General features: G+C 32.4%; 2 protein-coding genes across 2 annotated transcripts; both read right to left on the reverse strand.

The window, feature by feature from the left end:
- Window positions 1-8586: 8586 nt before the first annotated feature.
- Window positions 8587-14225, reverse strand: LOC139515700 (uncharacterized). The gene is made up of 3 exons (XM_071305355.1): window positions 13961-14225; window positions 11345-11521; window positions 8587-9195 (listed from the first exon to the last, which is right to left on the reverse strand). Exons 1-3 carry the CDS (start codon window positions 14139-14141, stop codon window positions 8939-8941), a joined length of 615 nt encoding a protein of 204 aa, XP_071161456.1. The 5' UTR covers window positions 14142-14225; the 3' UTR covers window positions 8587-8938.
- A 2125-nt stretch (window positions 14226-16350) lies between these two features.
- On the reverse strand, window positions 16351-19368 carry LOC139515701 (uncharacterized). Its single transcript, XM_071305356.1, has 3 exons — window positions 19028-19368; window positions 18111-18272; window positions 16351-16889 (listed from the first exon to the last, which is right to left on the reverse strand). Exons 1-3 carry the CDS (start codon window positions 19203-19205, stop codon window positions 16729-16731), a joined length of 501 nt encoding a protein of 166 aa, XP_071161457.1. The 5' UTR covers window positions 19206-19368; the 3' UTR covers window positions 16351-16728.
- Window positions 19369-21681: the final 2313 nt, after the last annotated feature.

The raw sequence follows: 21681 nt of genomic DNA on the forward strand, positions 1-21681 counted from the left end.
TTTCACTCTCGAGACTTTCCGTGCATTTACCGGAACTACTTTTTCACACACAGACACAAGATGCAATGTAAGAAGCACTACTGTGTATAAATAATAAATGTACGATAAAAACAACAACCGTTTCCTTTGTAGTGCTTCACTAGCTTAATAGCTTGAGTTATATTAAAATAAATAATATCATTATAGATGTCGATATAAATACGTATAAATAGTGTGCTATTTACATCGAATGGTCCCGTTATGTGTTGTACCGAATTCGGAGCAAATACATATTAATACGGCTTCTTATGGTGTGAATACACAAAAGATTGTAATCACAACAATTGTTGGGACAATTTAATGTACATTTTAAGTTAAATAAATATCTTTTCAACGAAAGTATGTCCTCTTTTGGTAAATAACAAGTATTTTACAGTCATGATCGTCTTTTAAAGCGAGAAAAACACCACAAACATGCAATTAACAATTAAAATACGGCATAATAAATGGTATGATAGTTAGCTTCCTTTCAACCTCCTTTTCTATATATATAAAAAATAAAATCGTCTGCTTTTTCTGAAGATTCCAAAACGCTAATTATCTTGATTCCTATACTGCTGCCATAGTAGGCCAAATTCGTGAACAAAATGATTTCGAGTTAAAAGCAGTGGAATTACCAGACTTTAATATGATAGCTAGAATTTCACGGGAAATGTAGAAGAGGCTCAGTCACAACAGGCAAATACAAAATAAGATTCGAGATTTCAAGACATAAGTACGGATTTTTTGTGTAATTAAAATTTGCTGTTACAAAATGTAAGAAATTATTATAAATTAAGGAATGTATCTCCCTCATGCAAAGCTCTGATTCCTTTCACGATTTTGGATATACTTTTAGGAACTTTTGGATTATAGCTCTTCCTTCATCTTTTATATAAACTTTCAAATATTTTGGCCACGAGCATCACTGAAGAGACATATATTGTCGAAAAGCGCATCTGGTGCAGAAAAATTGGTACCGTTAATGTTATTATGAAGAAATCGACAATTTTCTTGAAGCCACCACAATAACATTAACGGTACCAATTTGTCTGCACCAGATGCGCATTTCGACAATACATGTCTCTTCAGTGATGCTCGTGGCCAAAATATGTAAAATCCAAAGCTTATATAAAAGATGAAGAGCTATAATCCAAAAGTTCCAAAAAGTATAGCCAATTCCGTGAAAGGAATCAGAGCTTTGCATGAGGGAGATACATTCCTTAATTTATAATTTTTTTTTAATATTTTGTAACAGCAAATTTAATAACACAAAAAAATCCGTATTTTCATGCCAGTACCGGACTACTGGCTACTGGGCTTGTGCTACCCTCGGGGACTAACAGTCCACCAGCAGAAGCATCGACCCAGTGGTAGTAATAACATTAACGGTACCAATTTGTCTGCACCAGATGCGCATTTCGACAATACATGTCTCTTCTGTGATGCTCGTGGCCAAAATATGTAAAATCCAAAGCTTATATAAAACATGAAGTGCTATAATCCAAAAGTTCCAAAAAGTATAGCCAAATCCGTGAAAGGAATCAGAGCTTTGCATGAGGGAGATACATTCCTTAATTTATATTTTTTTTTAATATTTTGTAACAGCAAATTTAATAACACAAAAAAATCCGTAAATGACAATACAAAAAGAAAAACAGTGTCTGACATGAAGCTCTTTAAAAAATATTTAGAGGAGTCTGGTGAAACAGATGACGTAGAAAAAATGTCTGCAGAACATCTAAATCAAAAACTTTGCACCTATCTCTTGGCTGTGAAAATAAGGATGGTAACCAATATGAACCATCAACACTGAAAGGCTTCATGTGTAGTGTAGATAGGTATCTCCAACAGTATTACAAAGGGTCCTGAATTTGAAAAAATGTAGAATAGTTCTTCAGGCCAAACAAAAACAGTTAAAACGTTTAGGGTATGGAAACAAGCCAAATGCTTCAGATGAGTTGACTGACTCAGACATTGATTAACTTGATTTATTAAGTACACATGCTCCTGTACCTTTGACTAATTTGTTACATTTAACTCTAACTCTAACTCTTGTTATTCGGATGCGTGGTGGTAAAGAGCAAAAGGATCTAAACTTTGGAGATTTTTGTATTGGAGTAGACTCCCAAGGTGGGGAATATCTCTGTCTACACATTCAACGTCAAACCAAAACAAGACAAGGAAATGATCCTAACAACATGAAACAAATCAAAACAAAAGCTTTGGCCAATCCTGATAAAAACCGCTGTCCTGTTAATGCATTCCGCATTTTCCAAAGTAAAAGACCAACAAAGATGACTCACCTTTTTTTCCTTGCCATTAATCATGTTGTCAATAAGCAATATTATCATGCATGGTTTAAAGAGTCATCAAGTAATACTACATATAGCCCAACTCTAAAAATGGCGAATGCTTGTTCAACAGTCCTTGGTGAAAGGAAGCTAACAAATCATAGTGAAAGACAACATCTTAGTCAAAAACTTCAAGACAAAGAAAATGCCTAAATAATGCAAATAAGTGGCCATAAAAATGTTGCAAGTGTCAACAGTTACTCCAGGCTAAATGAGGGCCAACAAAGGCAGATTTCAGATGTCCTTAATGATACTACTGGAAAATTCAATATAGGCCAATACTACAAACAACAGCTCATGAAAATGCCATTGTAGCACCAACTACAAGCACAGTATCACACCCATCTTGCAGTCAAACAATTGCACCAGTGTCCACTCAGACCTCAGATAATAGAATGTCCTCTTACTGTCAAGGGAACAACTACATCAATGGTGGAACATTTAACTTTTTTAGTTACTCTGAAATTGAGAAAAGACAACATGAAACTGATTCTCTTCCAGAACAGACACCACAGAAGAAATTCAAAGGAATTACTCCCTTAACCTTCAGTGATGATTCTGACTCTGATTAATAGTTGACATTCTGTTTATGACTGTCTTTCTAATGAAAATTTCAATATTTAATACACAGGTTTAACAGTTTACACCACTTCAAACAATGACAAATTATACATTTAGAAAATGACAATGTGTAATGTATCATAAGAGTGTATTTTTAATTTTATTTTGATTTGGGTGACTTGGCTCAATGTTAATAAAACACCAATGTTTGGTAAGATAATAATCAAAATACTTTATTGCCATATAAATCAAAAACATGATCTGTGACAAATAATGAAACTCAATGTTCATCTTATTAAATATAAAAACAGCAGATTTTGTTTCGGGTAAATGTCAGTGTCAAGGCAGTATTTAAATCAGAAAAAAATAAGTAAATAAAAAGTAGATATTTACAGGGCAACATTCATACATGTACATGTTTAGACTTCAACATACAGATGTAAACAAACTACATTGAATTAGTATGCCAACCAGGCAATTAGGACAGGCACATGAATAAAATGTTTGATGCTACCCAGGTACACATGTATATCTTTTTTGGTAAACTCTTGGTATGAATAACATAAAAAAAAACGACTATTTGTATTTCGTGAATAATAAAGAACTTACCTTAATTCAACTGAAGAGACTAATGCCTCCATGCTTGCCACAGACTCAACTCCATATAAATGTGTTTCAAAACACTTGTCACACTATAGTGACATAAATGTCATACATGTGTTTTCCAATTTTTCCTATTCAATCAACGGCTGACACACAGGTAATTCACGGTCACCAGAAAGACTTTGTGTACGCTCAATTGAGGCCGATACCTCTGCTGGTGGACTGTTAGTCCCCGAGGGTATCACCAGCCCAGTAGCCAGTACTTCGGTACTGGCATGAAAATACGGATTTTTTGTGTTATTTAAATTTGCTGTTATAAAATGTTAGAAATTATTATAAATTAAGGAATGTATCTCCCTCATGCAAAGCTCTGATTCCTTTCACGGATTTGGCTATACTTTTTGGACCTTTTAGACAATAGCTCTTCATCTTTTATTTAAGCTTCGGATTTCAAATATTTTGGTTACGAGCATCACTGAAGAGACATGTATTGTCGAAATGCGCATCTGGTGCAGGAAAATTTGTACCGTTAATGTTATTGAGACTTCCAACTGAAGATATCCGCATCGACACTTAAAACTTATTGGTTAAATATGTCACACAGCAACAATTAATATCCTAGATGCATAAAAAACAACTCTTCGATTCACAATAACTGCAAAATATGCATCAACCTTCTCGAGGTGACAATCGGAATTTGTCATTTTGACAGTTGTGTGTAATATACATATATTCACACGCCAAAACTTTGAATATAAAAAATAATACAACTTGTGACCGAACGCCACTATGAATTAAAATCGTGCTGCGCACTCGTTTAATCCATGCGTCGTTTGGTCACACGTTGTCTTATTTTTGATATTCTAATACTGCGATTAGTTATACTATAAATAATATCATTGCAAGATGAAAGTCTTAAAAAATGTATGTAATCTAAAAGAACTCTTTGAATTGTTTAATCGTCTGATTCACGCCATCTCTTGAATAGGTACAGGTATTTTCACAATAACGCTTTGATGATGTAATAATTTGTAAAGACGTTTCGTGGAGGAGTTGGAAGATCCAACAATATACCGTTGGTTTAAGGACATTTATGAAATTTAGGTATCCAATACATTGATGGAAAATCCACTTCTTCATTTTTTGTCGAAATTCCAAAGGAACATATAACAGATCTATGATTTTTCAAGATTCCCTGTTTAGTTAAGTGTCGTTGCGATATGTGTTGAGTTTCCAAGTTAATTGTTAATACCTTACTCACTTATCAAGCAGTTGATGCAATATAATTTACATTATTTGTAATGCACTATTATTTGTCTGTTTGTCTTTTTTTTTTTTAACCATGGCGTTGTCAATTTATTTTCGATCTACGAGTTTGACTGTTCCACTGGTACCTTTAATCCCTTTTTACACTCAAAACGATTTTGTTAAGGGCTTTATATTAGAACCTTAAAACCATCAAATCTGCTAGCAACACGGAACAATCAAAACTTAGTTGACTTGCTTTTTTCAGTCACTCCAAACTATATAATATTACGAAAACTTTACTGACGGAAATTATGACCTGTAATAACAATACATAGTATTGATGGGAGACATTTCCCGCATCCCCATGATCCTTTGGAACTTTTCCTTTTCATCAAGATGTGATTTCAGGTTTAGAAAATGTCGTTAGCCAATGCACTTACTTTAAATCATTCCCGACACATAGATTTTGACTCGAAAGAGTACGAATATCTTACTCTTTTTTCGTTTTCCAATATGTTGTTTTTCTACATTTGCAGCCATAGTTAATGACATTTCTTTTTCATTTTTAGAAAGTTCTCTTCGGATTAGAACTTTTTGATAAATACTCTTGGGCTAAAAATAGTTTTAAACAACTCTTTGTTCTTGAGAAACTGACATTTCTGTGGCATTTTGTCTCTTGTCGAGAGTTGTCTCATTGACAATCATACCACATCTTCTTTTGTATATGTTATGCCTTTTGCATTGCCTTTTTCTGGAGAGTTTAAATTTTTGGCCAACTTAAAAAGCTTCAAAGGTTTGCTACGTAATGTTGTCAATTACAGGAGCATATAGGATGCAGAACACTTATATTCAACAAGTGTATCACTACGCAGTTATCGAAATTCCTGGATCATACTGACATTATGAATACTTGAAAGTATGAAGTAGATTATTGTTAGAAATAATACCAGTATGCTCACAATATACTATATTTACAAGATGGAATGTCAAATTAAATGGTTTTATATAATTTTCAAGGAAAAAACTTAACTAAAGACAATATATTTGCGTCAAAAACCTTACTGTAAAAGACTATAACTGTGCAATATTGTAGCCCAAAATTGACGAAAGCACAGTCTGTTTGTTTGTTTTCAATAAATAGTTGTTAAAATAGAATTAAAAATTGTTTTATCAATCGGAACAGAAAAAACCCCACCCAAAAATGTTATATCCCTGTCAATTTTAACATTTAGTCCCCGTACTGAAACTGCTGCTTCTTTTTCTTTACATAATCGGATGTTTCAAGTGCCGTGACGGATTTTCTTTATTCAGTCTTAAAAAAATTGCAACTTAATAAAACATAAAACGAAATTACAATGACCACTTGTGCAAATTTGTACACAAAAAATGTCACGAGTAATTTTTCTTTTTTGATAATTAAGTGGTATGAATGTTATGGCTGCAGACAAGTTTGCACAGACTAAAGACAACACTACATAGTCCGTAGTTTATCTGTTGTAGGGAATTGTACCATGACGTAAATAAAATCAAAAGCAGTGTCCTTATTGATTTTCAAATCCCATGGTCCGAGAACACAGTTATTTTGTAGTGCATTTCTTTGAGGAAATAAATGGTAATTTAAAAAAAATCCCCTTGGCTTTCTCAATAATATTTTTACAGTGTGTTGTACTACTTTTGGGACAAATTATATCAAAAGTAAAGTAAAATTCATCAGCTCTTACTCAAAATATGGATAATTTTATGTTAAGGGGTTTTGAAAGCTATTGACAACTTCCAAAATGCTAATTTGTAATTCTTTTTTCAGCTTGACCAAATCACTACTTCACTTCATTCGTTGATGTGTTTTTTCATTTGATTTTGCCATTTGATTTAGTACGTTCCGTTTTGAATTTGACTCGGAGTTCAGTATTTTTGTGATTTAACTTTTTACTTTAAAACTCATGAATCAATTTTTTTACAATGTAATTTTATCCCCCTACTTTCTATTTTTTCGCATAAAACATGAATTTGGAAGGGGTATAAAAAAATTGGGCAAGTAACACATTGTTCATACGAGGGACTATATGATATTCGTTTAAATCAAAATTAAAGGACGGTAACTGTTATCCCGGACCACATGAATCGACATAGAAGACAATCAAAAGCAGCAGACTTACAAAAATGTATCATGAGGAAATCTCATAATACGAGAACATATTCGGCAAGTTTAAAACTACAATGAGTATTATCCTCGTAAGTAATCAACTAAAAAGATTAATAGTCAACACTGATAAAACAAAAAATAATATAGAAGCATATTACAAAATCATTTCTAGGGCCAATACAGTCTTTAATGATACACATTTGTGAAACCTTGAAGCATCACGAATTCACAAAAGTTTTCAATACTCCCAAAGTCGGGATATCCTCATGAATCCAACTACTAAACAAAAGGTAGCCATTTACCCTTATGGCATCTTCGCTATCCAAGGGTTACGATCCACTTCCCTCCTCTCCACCCTTGGCGGATTGAGGTAGAATTTCGGAGACACAAGGTAATGACTTTCATTGGTTGCAATCGAACCTCGCTACCCCCAATCAAAAACCGCATATAAGATGATCACGTGTAAATGTAGAAAGTGTATGTAAACAATTGCTACATGTACGTGCTTATTGTGCAACAAGTCTTTACATCCCTAAACATATACGACGATATTTAGTGACAATTTGAATGTTTTTAATCAACTAATAGAAGTTCCTGTGTATGTTTCTCGAACAAATGCATGAATGTCAACTTATATTTCGTTTCCTGCTTTACCAAGTGTGTAGAATCTAGACGCTACCGTGTTTTGCCTCCAAATTGAAGAGTTCAAGTGCTACCATTGGTCAAGAATAATGTATTCGGAATGGGCGTGACTTAATCTGCCAAGGGTGGAGAGGAGGAAAGTGGATCGTAACCCTTGGCTAGCGAAGATGCCCTTATGGTTATTTTGATGTAAATATGATTACCATAGTTTCGCGTCATTTTGTCGAAGACGTTATAATTTTATAAGAAAAGATAGAAAAAAAAACTTATCTTCAGAAATAATACAGTTTTCACAATTTTCAGTGTCTTAAAAACAATTAATCAAAATAATGACGGGGACTTTAAACCATTTGGTTATCTGGACTTTTCTCGGTTGGTACTTATGATGCGAGGCGTACATTTTTCCTTGTGGGTGTAAAAATATACAGCCATGTCCGGTTGGAACGGATAGTAGAGTAACATTTTATCACAGCCTAGTCACTGTAGATATATTGAGCAGTACCTAATCGTTTGATATATAGGTTTATTTTCAGCCTGAACAAAAAAATGTGAAAAAAATAAAAACCGTCAATACGTTGAAAGAAAATATTTCTTTTTTTTTCATTAAAAGGATTCATTAAGTCAAATTCATTAAATCAAACATAAACTTGTCAAGGATTTATAATATATGTACTTAATAAGCGTATTCAAAGAACATGTTTTTGAAGAAAAGATACCACTGATTAAACAAACTTATAACAAAAATATGCTTAATATCTAAAAAAATTTCGTGCTAGTTAAAGAAAACGTCATAACCGTATATATTTTTGTATCCAGGTCTATTAGAACTGAATGATCATGTATTTGTTTGGGCTCATTTCAATTAGTTACAAAAGTATGATTACAAAGTGGGAACAAATACATTTGATCCTGATCGCCTTACAATGTTCATGTCATCTTTATTCTCCCTTTTCTATTAGTGATCATCATGTACGTAGCAGTCCGGTGTTGATTTTTTGGTGTGTGTGGGTTTTAAAAAAAAATTTAAATGAAATATGGTCTGGATCGGAAAAACTTCATGCTGGTTTAACTCTACCATATGTGCACACTTACAAGATCGCAAGTGTGGTTGGTGGAACTTTCAATATACTGATATTACTAGTACTAGTTTTCGTAATCTACTTTCCTTTTATTTACCTTGATGTAATCACAAAAGATGGAAGAAAGATACCAGAGGGACAGTCAAACTCATTAATCGAAAATAAACTGACAACGCCATGTCTGTTCCTTCCTATATAGTTTCACTGACGTTGTGTTTCTACGATATAGACATGACATTTTTTATTATTCTCAAAATACAACAGTCGTTGATTGTCGGACAAAGTGATATTTATCTGATGCTTATTGTATAGCATTGAAAGCGCTCTATCTGTGATTTGTGTTTTCTATTGTTAACGTATGATCTCTTCAAATTTAATTGCTCATTAAAAGATAAGTCATCAGGTTTCCATGCACGGAAAAAGAACACCCCAGCAATAATTTCTCCGATACCAGCTATGGTACAGAATGCAAACGAAAAATAAAGATGATGAGCATCGAATATATCTGCAGTAAAAAATATGATGCATCCAATTAAACCTAAACTTCCTGAAATGTAAAAAATATAATTTTAGGTTTGAAAAGCGTTAACAAAGAAAATGCTAGTATAATAACTAAACATGATTTTTAAGGAGTTAACTCGACAACTGAAGGAATATGTGGAATCTGCTAGCATATATAAGCGATGCATATCTTTAAATCAAATTATTAACTTGCAAAATTTTAAAAGCAAATAGACAGGAAAAAAATCGCCGACAGGCTGGACAAATATGCATTTTGACAATCCTATCATATTCAATAACTTACTATGATGCATAGGTTTAGCTCATTGTTAAATGACAGACTATGGCCTGTACCTGTCACGTCTTTGTTTCAATATTCTTGTGAATTCGCTTTGCTATAAGACGTGTCACGGTACTTTTCTATCCCAAATTCATGTATCTAGTTTTGATATTATATTTATTCTCATGGGATTTTTATAATGCTTAGTTCGTTTCTGTGTGTTACATAAAAGGTTGTGTCGTTGTTCTCTTATATTTAATGCGTTTCCCTCAGTTTTAGTTTGTAACCCGGATTTTGGTGTTTTTTTTTCTATCGATTTAAAAGTTTCGAACAGCGGTATACTAATGTTGCCTTTGTATACCACACATCTTATTTTGATAATAAACGATTCCGACAGATTTTTACCTGCTAAAACGTTTCTTTTCAGGTATCAATACACAGTGTGGTTCCGCATTTTGGCCCTTGTGGATTTTTCAAATTAAATTATTGTTGTAAAATTCATTTAAAGACAGATGATGACTTATTTAGCTTTGCAAATGGGTTTTTAAGAACATCAAGATTAATGTTTATATATTTTATGGGCTATTTTCTGATAAACTACGTATTTTCATAGCCAGAACGGCCATAGGTCAAGAAATTGTTGTTATATTTACAAAAAAAAATTAACACACTAAAAGAGACAAAAGACGAACGATTTTTATTTGATCTCTTGATAGGTATATTTAAACAGTTAAGAAAACTTATCACTTAAAGGAATTGAAATTCTTATTTTGGCAAAATTTTTGTCAAATATGTGACATCCTTACCCTTCATATTTTGCCATATTGTATTGCAAATAAATATAGATTGTTGCCATGGATACACCCAAGAGAAATTATATTGAACCATTTTTACTCATGGATATCAAATCCCCCGATCTTACTCAAAACATTTATGATGACCGATGTCGTTTTTTGTTTGTTTTTAGACCAAATAAATTTGTTTTAATATAATATCTACAAGGTTCGTACAAAAAACGTAAATGACACGACTTTTCCTTTCCTTTTGTTAATTTTTCGACTCTTAATTACGGTTTTCCATTGGTGCCTGCTTATGGAATATACATTTCTTGGAAGCGATATCCCCGATTTTGAAGTGTAGTCTCAATTAACGTTATATTCTTTGGTACATCTTTATCAGTAGGTATAAAGCAGTCAAAATCGTTTCGACCTATATTGCAATACAAACATCGAAATTTTAGTTCGATTCAAGAAGAGGGACGAAAAATACCAAAGGTACAGTCAAACTCATAAATCGAAAATAAACTTGACAACGCCATGGCTAAAAATGAAAAAGACAAACAGACAAACAATAGTACACATGACACAACATAGAAAACTAAAGAATAAACAACACGAACCCCATCAAACTGCAGAAGGCATGTAGCTTTTTACGTAAATGTTATTAATAAAGCGAACAGTTCGAGGAAATGCCAATCGAATATTTCTCTTCAACTTGAAATGATTGAGTAAATAAAGGCAACAGTATTATACCGCTGTTCAAAATTCACAAAGTAAATGTCTTGGTAAGAACCCTGCAGTTGTTGATCGATGAATTATCACAAAATTCCTTTTTTTGGATATAAATAATAAGAACAAAGGTAGATGTGTAAATGAAGTCTTCGGATTGTAGAGGTTATCGGAAGTTGATAGCTTTAACTCATTTCGACACAACAGACGACGATTGTGTCATATTGATTTCAATGGAAAAGATAATGAAAAATATGATTTTTTTTATAAATGCTGTGGTGATCAAATGCTAGTTCATCGGTCAATCTCCTTATAAAGAAAAACAAAATGTCGGTCTAGTTAATGTGCTATTATGGAATTTAAGTGAAAGTACAGATGTTGGGTGTATTTTGTTAAACATTTCATACCTGCAACGCAATTTGTTATAGCCCCAAGAAAGTACAGCGATCTTTGTTTCACAACAAATGCGTGAAGTGTTGAACACACAGCAGCTGCAATGTAAGCAGCCAAAGCTAAACTTTCCAGGACTTGAGTAGCTGTAAACTTATTAGGTTGATCTCGAAAGTCAATAGGTATGTTTATATCTGAAAATATATGTGTAATAATAATAAGTGCAAAATATACAGTTCTAGATACTGTGGATTCATTTATTTTGAAGATTATTTTGAAGATTATTTTATTATTTGGGAGTATGTATTCAAAGTGTAAAAAAAAAACGCACTTGGAAATAAACTCGAAGAGTAGTTATTCATCATCTAAAACTTTCTTATTGCATATGCAACATGAATTATCTTTTTAATTTATTCATTCATGAAATGCATATTTATACCCCTGGGGGTTGAAGGCATATACAAACAATACAATACAATATACACAATGGAAAAATGAACATATTAAACATCATATATAAATGATAAAACAGTAATATTTATGCAGGTGTTGTGTCCACTCCCCTCAGTGCAAATGACTTTTTAATGAACGGAACAGTAAGCTGCATAATATCAAATGAAGATAGAATTAATTGTAATCTATCTCTTTCAGACAATGTAAAGTATTCTGGACATATATTATTTATATCTTTTTCAAGCTGATTACGTAAAGATTTATTAATTTTACATTTTAAGAAAAAGTGGGTTTCATCTTCAACCGCATTTATATTACACTGTTTACATATTCTATTTTCTCTTTGAATTCTTTTATATCTACCCCTCTCTATTTCCAAGAAATGGTCACTTACTCGCATTTTACATAATAATTTTCTATTTTCAAAACTATTTTTAGAAATGTATTTATCTATTTCATATTTTGTTTTTATTTTACTGTACAAGAATATTTTACTGGTTTCATTAGTTAATTTTAATTTTTCAAAGAAAATATTTTCAAAGCTATCTTTTAGTTCTTTTTTAATATTTTTTTGAGAATGAACTCTTCTCTTGTTTATAGTTTATATCCTGTATTTTTTTTATGTCTAATTTATTTACATTGGCTATATTTTCTACATAATATGAGAACCATGAAAATATACCGTTAGTGCTAAGCCATTTAGATAAACAGAAAGCATCATATAATAAAGGGTTATTTTCATCACTAGAAATTCTTGCTAAGTACTTCAATGATTGTACTTTAATAAAGACATCTATGGGATGCTGAGCTAGTTCTGCTCTTGCAGCTATATTGACAGATTGTTTACTAAGCCCCAGTACATATTTGCAAAATTTTAAATGTGTCTTCTCCACTTGGCTACTATCAATCATTGCTAGAATATCAAATTTACTCATGTCTTTAATTTGTGCTCGTCTTTCAGCTCTTATTATTTTTTCATAAAAATCCATATAACAAATTTCAGAGTTATACATGAGAATAGGTTTAACTAGTGATTCAAACAATTTTTTGTATAGTTTTATAGACACATTTTCTAAAGGAGAAAGATACTTAAAAATAGAAAACAAAACTTTAGTACCTTTCTTAGCCAATTCAGTGTGTGATGAAGTCAATTTCCCAGATGCTTCAATTATATATTTCCAAGATATTTATATTTTTAAACTTTTTCTAGTTTGTCACCATTTAAGTAAAAATCATTTTTATTATATAAAATATTTTTCTGTTGAAAGACCATTATTTTATTTTTTTGTGTATTTATTGTGAGCTGCCACTTATTACAATAAGAATTTAGTTTATTTATAGAGTTCTGTAAACCTTCAGGAGTTTCAGATAATAACAAAATGTCATCTGCAAACATAAGGCAGTTCATTGACATATTTTGCAGAGTCACTGGTTTACAACTTTCATCAAATATTTATGGTAGATCATTTATGTAAACATTAAATAAGTTTGGACTCATATTATCCCCTTGTTTCACTCCTCTATCAATAGAGACATATTCAGATATATTCTCCTTTGATTTCACTGAAGCTTCAGTATTCTTATACATATTTTTTATCAAATTGTAAAATTTTACACCAATATTCTCAATTTTTGTTATTTTGTACAAAAGACCTAACCTCCACACTGAATCGAATGCCTTTTTTAGGTCTACAAAACAACCATAAATCTTTTTCTTTTTATAATTTATATATTTATTGAACAGAGTCTTTACAATAAAGATACCATCTGAAGTCCTACTATTCTTCTTAAAGCCTAGTTGATGGTGACATATATTATTTTCAAATAAAGTAAGTAACCTACAATTTATAACCATATTAAATAATTTACTCAGACAGCTAATCAGAGATTATCACAACTATTAATCTATCAGTTTGTCGCTCAGAAAATTTGTCTTTAAGTATAATAATAATTTTTTACCAGAACCGCTGATTGAGTCCTTATGAAATACTTCCGTTTATTTATTATTAATAAGTTTTTAAAGAAAAAATATGGCGTGCCACACGTTTCACACTAAGTTGTTCCAGAAAGTTCCACCAGAACGATAACCACTGAATAATAGCTCATGACTTAGGACAGGTGCATGCAATAGTTATAGTTCCTTTTTATTTACAAATGTGTGTCGCAAAAAGAGAGATTACCTAGCATACTGACACATTTGATATGATCACACCTTTCCCATAGTCCGATATGAAGTTTATATTCCCCAAACCATGCTAACCAATACGATGTCTCATATCCTATACAATGAAGTATGAGTGCTAACACTGAAATAACGAATCCAGTTATCACTAAAAGTGGATTACCGTCACAACATTTCATGTTGCTTAAGCTTAAACATGTAAGCAATTTAAACAACAGCAGTTTAAAATCTTGAATGATTTATCAAGGGGTTTCCCCTGATAAAACACAAATTTGTGGTTTTCAAGTTTAAGACATAAAAATGTAATTCCTTTTAACTACATATTTTTTCATGAATAAATTATGTTGTTTCACAACCATATCATTTACATGTGCAGTACTGTCATTAGTTGTTTTCCGTGATACACGCTTAATTAAAAATAGGTATTACGATACAAAACAAACCTTGTACATTTACTGTGCATATTAATTTTTCAATACACAAATTTGTCTTTTTTTAAAATACTTTTCCGCCAAAAGTTAAGCACCACCTATTTTTATTGCATCGATTTTTTTTTCAAATTTAAAAAATCAATTATTCCTCAAAAAAAGAAAAACAATCATATAGCTAATGTATACCATAAACAAACCACAAATATAATTTTGGTCACTTATGAATGTTCTATGCATGTAGGTTTTTCGTTGATAGAAATAGTGTAAATTACACAATTCAGAAACGGAATTTAAGTTTCACTGTGATTTAATTTTTTTTACAACAATTGATCACCCAATATCATTAAAATTTTCTACACATAATCTTTGGTATGTTCGGCAAATTTAATGTCAATATTTGAGTCAATAGCATGTGTAACAACCTCTCTTCCGGTACAGTTTCATAACACGACGTATCATTCTCGGTACAAGCCTTCAAAACTTTAGTTGAGGAAATCTGTTGCATTAAACAACAAATGCCACTTTTAAATCGACAAAATATTGTGAAGGTGGATCACTGCGATTGAGATTTCCGCCAATGGCATCTCAGACATGTTTGTTAGGGTTTATGTATGGAAACATGAAAGGCCAAAACATAGTGTAAATGGCTTAATGCTCTTTGGACTCAGTTAAAACCCTTGCCCTGTGTGGTCTAGCGTTGTCGTCCATGTACAGGGGTCTTGGCAATTTTGACGCAAGTGGGGGATTATTAAAATGAGGGACAACAATGTTTTAAGGCACCAAAATCTTTGTATGTCTGTCCGTGTATGCTACTCTGCAGAATTTGCATACCCAGCTTATAACGGTATAAGAAGCAACCCTATACTGGAACACCACCAGCACTGAATGCAGTCCTTGTGCAAACATTGTTTTGGTCATAGGACATTTTGTTTCCCCGCAAAATTCGTATTATGGCGTCTACTGAGAGTAAAAGAAACTGACTCCCATCTGACCAATGAGTGTTTTGTCAGCTTCTAAAGTTCAAGCATAGATAGTCATTTTCCCATTGAAACCTGACGGTAGAGTGCCTGCCTGTAAGTACAGGTCTTTATACACCACGACTTGCTCTTCGGTTGCTTCTATGAAGTCGACGGACGAATGTACGAACACTAACACGACCACCTGGAGAAACAGTGTATTTGTAAACGCACAGATGACCTTTGATAAGAGGTTGCTTGACTGCTTTATCGGAGTTCAATCTTTTTGGTCGTAAAGAATTTTCTTAGTGTATGTTAAAGGTAATTCATAACACCAAACATTAATATTTCTTTCGCAATATTTAAACAAATATTGCCAGTTCTATTTCGGTGGTGCTTAACTTTTGGCGTTCTGTATATTTACACAGGGAAATTTTCGTCATGGGAGCTTAAACGTGTAACTAACGTCAACTGAATTATACATGTGCGTTTATTAAGATTCTTTATCTTTTATGGAATATCCGTTTCACATATGCCTGCTGATATGTTCCTTATGTCGTAACTACAATCCCGTTCCCTTGTCGTGAAAGTGACCTACTGAATTAGACTTATTACCTGGTGTGTACTAACATGAGCAACATGACGAGTGCCACATGGCAAGGAGGATCTGCTTACCCTTCCGGATCATCTGGTATCACCTCCATTTTTTGTTGGGGTTCGTATAGCCTCAACTTTATTTTCCTATGTTGTGTTTTGCGTTGACATTTTATTTTAATTTATGAGTTTGAATGTCCCTCTGGTATTTTTGGCCACTCTTTTGAAGGACTATGTATTTTGTGTAGAAGGCATAACTGCATAAATATACTAAATAAATGCTTTTTACTTGGGGTAAATTAATCTATAAGAATGAAAAATGTAGCCTTGCATGACTATGTATCATGAAAATAACAATCAAAGGGCTATAGAGAAAAGTCAGTGCCATAATCTAAAGTTGAAATATATTTAAAGTTTCTTTAGAATCTTTATTTTAATATAAATTAAATGCAGACATACACATTTGAAGTAAATTTGTATTTTTGATGTTTTGAATTGATTCTTCATGCACAAATCCGTAGAATTTTTGCGCTATTATATAATATCTGGAAACCATTTTTGACGCAGTTTAATCAAATCTAGAATCCAAGTATTGGTCTTGGTGTTTTTTAACCAATATCGTGTTCGAGTAAATAATTCCTTTAAATTTGAAGAAATATGTATAAGTATGAGGGTATTCATCGACATTTTAACAATGGAAAGTGTTGTTACAATATTTGCCACAACTATGTACAACTCTCGTTACGTCGATCATTCACTTTGCCGTGTAAATTCCTCATTTTTAATCAGTTTGCCGGTATCCATTTCCACGCCAGGATGAAGAACACACCAGCCGCCACTCCTCCGATACTAGCTATGATACAAAACGCAAAGGAGAAATGTAGATCACTTGTGTTTATGTTTTCAATAGTGGAAAAGATGATGCATCCAATCAAACTAAAACCTCCTGTAAGAAAAAGCAAAATTATTAAAAGAGTAACCCAATACATTAATTGTGGAGCAGAATATGTTTGACATTCCGGACCACTTGAGAAAATCCCCGTGTTTTGCGAGGTTTGTTTTGCTCATTTGTATGTTTTTCTGTATTTTTTTGTATCTTGTTTCTTGTCTTTTGATCTATTTTCGTTTTTTTGCCTTGGCATTGTCAGTTTTTCACTGACTTTCCTAGCTTGAATACCGTATGTCTTAAATACCCTTTAGTGAACAAAATCGAAACTACAATTAATCCGTACGGTTTCTATCACGTAAAGTAAAATGCCTAGAATTGTCAAATAAATTCATCAAATAATATATCTGTTGTCAAACATTCGTTTCTTTTAAGTATGAGTTTCCGATATAAATGTAAGCAGACCCTCCCATCTATGAAGATGTATTCTTGTGGTATATAAAAATTAATTACTAACCTAAATAAGGATTGAACAGGAAAACGATTTTCGTTAATCTAAATTAACGGATTTGACTATATAAACCCCGGGATATAAACAAAAGAAGATTGATTGTTTGATTTTTTTATCCAATGGCAAGTATTATGCTGGAGTTTAAATATAATCGGTAGTTTTTATGTCCTATTTATGGGCATTATGTTTTCTGGTCTGTTCGTTCGTCCGTTCGTCCGTCTGTCCAGCTTCAGGTTAAAGTTTTTGGTCGAGGTAGTTTTTGATGAAGTTGAATTCCAATCAACTTGAAACTTAGTACACATGTTCCCTATGATCTGATCTTTCTACTTTTAATGCCATATTAAGAATTATTACCCCATTTTCAAGGTCCACGTATATGGAAATGATAGTGCGGATGGGGCATCCTTGTACTAGGGACACATACTTGTTTTTATGTACGACGTCCAGGAAAAGGGTCAGTGAAATTTTAGCTTACACTGAAAATTGTTGATATATTAGATTATAACAGGCTACATACCGACCCTTAAACAAACTGTTGCCAAGGTTCTTAACGTGCAAAGAGCGTGACACTCTCCTACGGGAGGCATCAAATTTAACGTCCTCCTTCTTACCTGACGCGGCTGCATACTTGTACATCCTTCACAGTTGTAAGTACTTTTAGGATCAATTAGGATATTAAAGAAAAGCAAGAAAAAATCTAGCTTTTTCTGTTACAACTTTTCATTTCTCGTGTTTCTTTTGAACCGGACTTCTAATTTAACTTTTCATACCTGCCACGAAGTTAGTAAGAGCTCCAACTATGTACATCATTCTCTGCTTCATAACAAATGTCTGCAGTGAAGCACAAACAACAGCAGCAACATAAGCAATGAAAGCTATACATTCCAGTGCTTGAGTAGCTTTAAATTTAGCAGGGAGATCTTGAACAAAACCTATAAAACAAAAAACGAGTTAATGTTGGGAATGTGTTCATATAATAATAAAACAACTAATGATACCGATACTACATGTATTCATCCCTAGATATATACGATAACGTAACCATATGTTCTCTTCGATAATATTACGTGTTGTTGGTTTCATTACCCGCAGGGAAGTAGATCAAAAATGATACGTTTAAGCAACAAAAATTAAATCGATGAAACAAATATAATTTAGTATATGAAACATTAGACCTGCGACAATATAAGACTGCAGTATAAATCAACAAGTTGTGCGCATGTTTTATGCCGATGTTCTTCAACTTGATATTTTATTCATCCTTTGATTTTTTTTAAACGAGCGTAACTGGTGAGTCTTTTGCAGACTAAACGCACGTCTGCCGTTCAAACTTTTTTTTCTCTGATATCTTTGATGATTTTACCTTACAATCACTAATGGAGGTTTCCGCCTCGAGTGTTTCATCACCAGCATTGTAGTCAGAACTAGTCCTGTGTATACGTAATCCGGGTTTTAAAAAAAACCCAAAAAAACCCAGACACATACGTTATTCTATACATTTATTTTAGATACTAGAGAGATATGCAATTTCATCGGTCGAAGATGGATGACATTACGAAAACATTACAAAAAAACAAACAGCTAACAGTAGATATACTATGATTACATTGTTTGACGATATATACATATAACATGTCATATTAGAAGAATTAGTAATACATATTTTGTCGTAAAACCGTACTCTTACCTGACATACTGAGACATTGATGGTTTTGGTCATCACAGACGAGCCATAATCCGTCATGGGAATCATAATCCTTTATCCAATATGGTGTAGCGAATCCTATCAAGTGTATTACAAATGCAGACACTGTAATAATAAATCCAGTTATCACTATAGGAGCAGTATCTTTAAAACAATACATAATGATTTAAAATATATACGTTGATTAAATAACTACTATTAAGAAATAAAATAATTACGCCAAGGTAAATATTTCGCAGGTAAAACAACATACATTTCTTTCCGAGAATATTTATTATCTTTCAAAGAAACTTGTAGATATATTTAGGTAAACAAATTTGTGGTTTTAAATTGCCTTAGGCTACATCGATGTTTCTGTAACAATGTCAACCGCGTGAACAATGTCAACCGCGTGTTTTTTTTTATTTCTTGTATACAGTATTCCGTGTAATGTGTAACAGCCGGATTGGTTGATTATTTCTTCATATCCAGTGGCAGATATCTCATGCATATTCAGTGCAAGAACAAATAAACAATCAATATAAAACTAAGGGTCTGCAAAATGAGTTGACCGGGATAAATTCCATAAAATCTAGACTGATCAGGCATTTGTTTTGAAGCGTCTAGGTACTCAGTGCCTCATGACCGGCATTCAGTTGCAAAAGTTTGTTTTTATTGACAACAGGGTCAGTCTGTCTACTTCCTGGGAAGAATATAGGCTAGAATTTAGGCAATTTACTCTATTTACTGACGCCAGATTACATTTAAATCAATCAAAACTTTTACAGAAATTCAAACTAGAAAGCCTACCCTTTCAAATAAATCTACATTCAGTTAGAGAATTAGTGTAATAATAACACTACACAATTTTAAACAAAAGTTATATTTTTTTTAAGAACTACCTTCGTGGGTACCGGACTGGTTGCCGTAACTGGGATCCTATTCCACATGATACATTGTTAATTATATGATTGGTTAGTTGGGCAATTACCTTTTTATCTTTATATGGTCATAATTAAAAGTTAACTGTTTGAAAAACTTTAATTTTCGAAATAAGGATTTTTTGCTTGAGTAATAGATCACCTAAGCTATTTTTAACAAAGCCGTTCGGAATTTTGAATTTTGAATGCGCTTTCAACTTCGCACTTTATTTGGCCTTTTAAACTGTTTTCCTTTTTGATATGTTAAGTCACTGATGATTTTTTTGTAAACGAAACCCGCATATGGCGTATACAATTTTACTCCTATCATCTTTGAAAAAAATCATTAGAAACATTCAAAATATAGAGATCCTGTGTACACGCCTTGATTAAAAGGTAAACCAAAGGGGGAGTGGGGATTATAAATATAGTCCCGCAAGTCTTCTTAAAACCCTAGTCGAAGTGCGTTTGATTGGCTATACAAGTACGCAGGCGCGTTTAGTTAAAATGAGACCGTTAAATCCATTGCCTTTTGTATATATAGAGAAAGTACTACGCTCTCTATGTTAATCGCAATATCAACAACTGTTTAGTCGTAGGTGGCTTGTTGCAAGGCAAAAGTTCTGTTCCTATCCAATTTACCTTCATTTTCTAGAGGCATTTATGACGGGGACTTGAAAAAGAAAATACAACTTTTAATGAGATGTAAATATTATGATTTTGGATAAATAGTAAGCAACTTAAAAATCATAATATACATGTCGCCTATTACGTTATCTTTTATCTTTTATTTTTTGTTACCCTTGAACGAACCTCAGTTGTGACGTAGAATGACGTTTCCCGTATTAAACTTTTTTATTACATTTTATACTTTTATTAATTATATTTATTTATTTTATAACGTAATGCACATTAACAATGGTTGTTCCACGTGAAATCGTGTACTGTTATTTCATTCATTAATCAAGTAAAATACAACATTGAAATAGCTGTTTCATTTCATCTGTTGAAGAAAAAACAATTTGCCATTGATGTGTTGAAAAACCAAAAAGAATGTATCCATACTACAACCTTCTAAAAGAGGGACGAACTTTACAAAAATAATTAGTATGCACATCAATGAATATACAATTTTACAGATGTAATCTGAAAAAATTTGAATTTTGCCTTCGACAATAATGATAGTAGAAGATAAAAAGCTGAAGGGGTTAATGCTATAGCCTTGAAGGTGCACTTTTTACACTTTAGTTTGGTTCAATATATTGGCACGTCTTTAACACCTAAAATAAATACATTCAAAACAAATCTTTTTTGACAATAAAACTATCTTACATTTTGTTGGAAAGGTTTACTTTTGGCAAAATATGGATTTGAATTTCAACTTTATCATGTATTATTAAAAGGCTACAATTTCTTTTCCTGATAGTACATTATTTATAGTCTTTTGATGATGTAAAAATTTTAGGATTTTGTACATTTTTTGAACCATAAAGCTTTTGGAAAACCTTAGCCGGAACCCTCTAAGAAAAAAAATATTCTGTTACCACAATGTGCCGTGGTTAATATTGAAAACGCAGACACAAACATTCATAGATCAGGGATGGCGGCCAAAGTAAAGAATGAATAAATAAAAAATAAACTTAATTGACGTTACAACATAACTACGATGTAAATCATAACTAAAGGGACATAATATCAATATCACAATTGTTTTAAATTTGAATCATTTTGGCATTA

Source organism: Mytilus edulis, chromosome 3, assembly GCF_963676685.1.
Source record: "Mytilus edulis chromosome 3, xbMytEdul2.2, whole genome shotgun sequence".
In the NCBI taxonomy this organism is placed as follows: domain Eukaryota; kingdom Metazoa; phylum Mollusca; class Bivalvia; order Mytilida; family Mytilidae; genus Mytilus; species Mytilus edulis.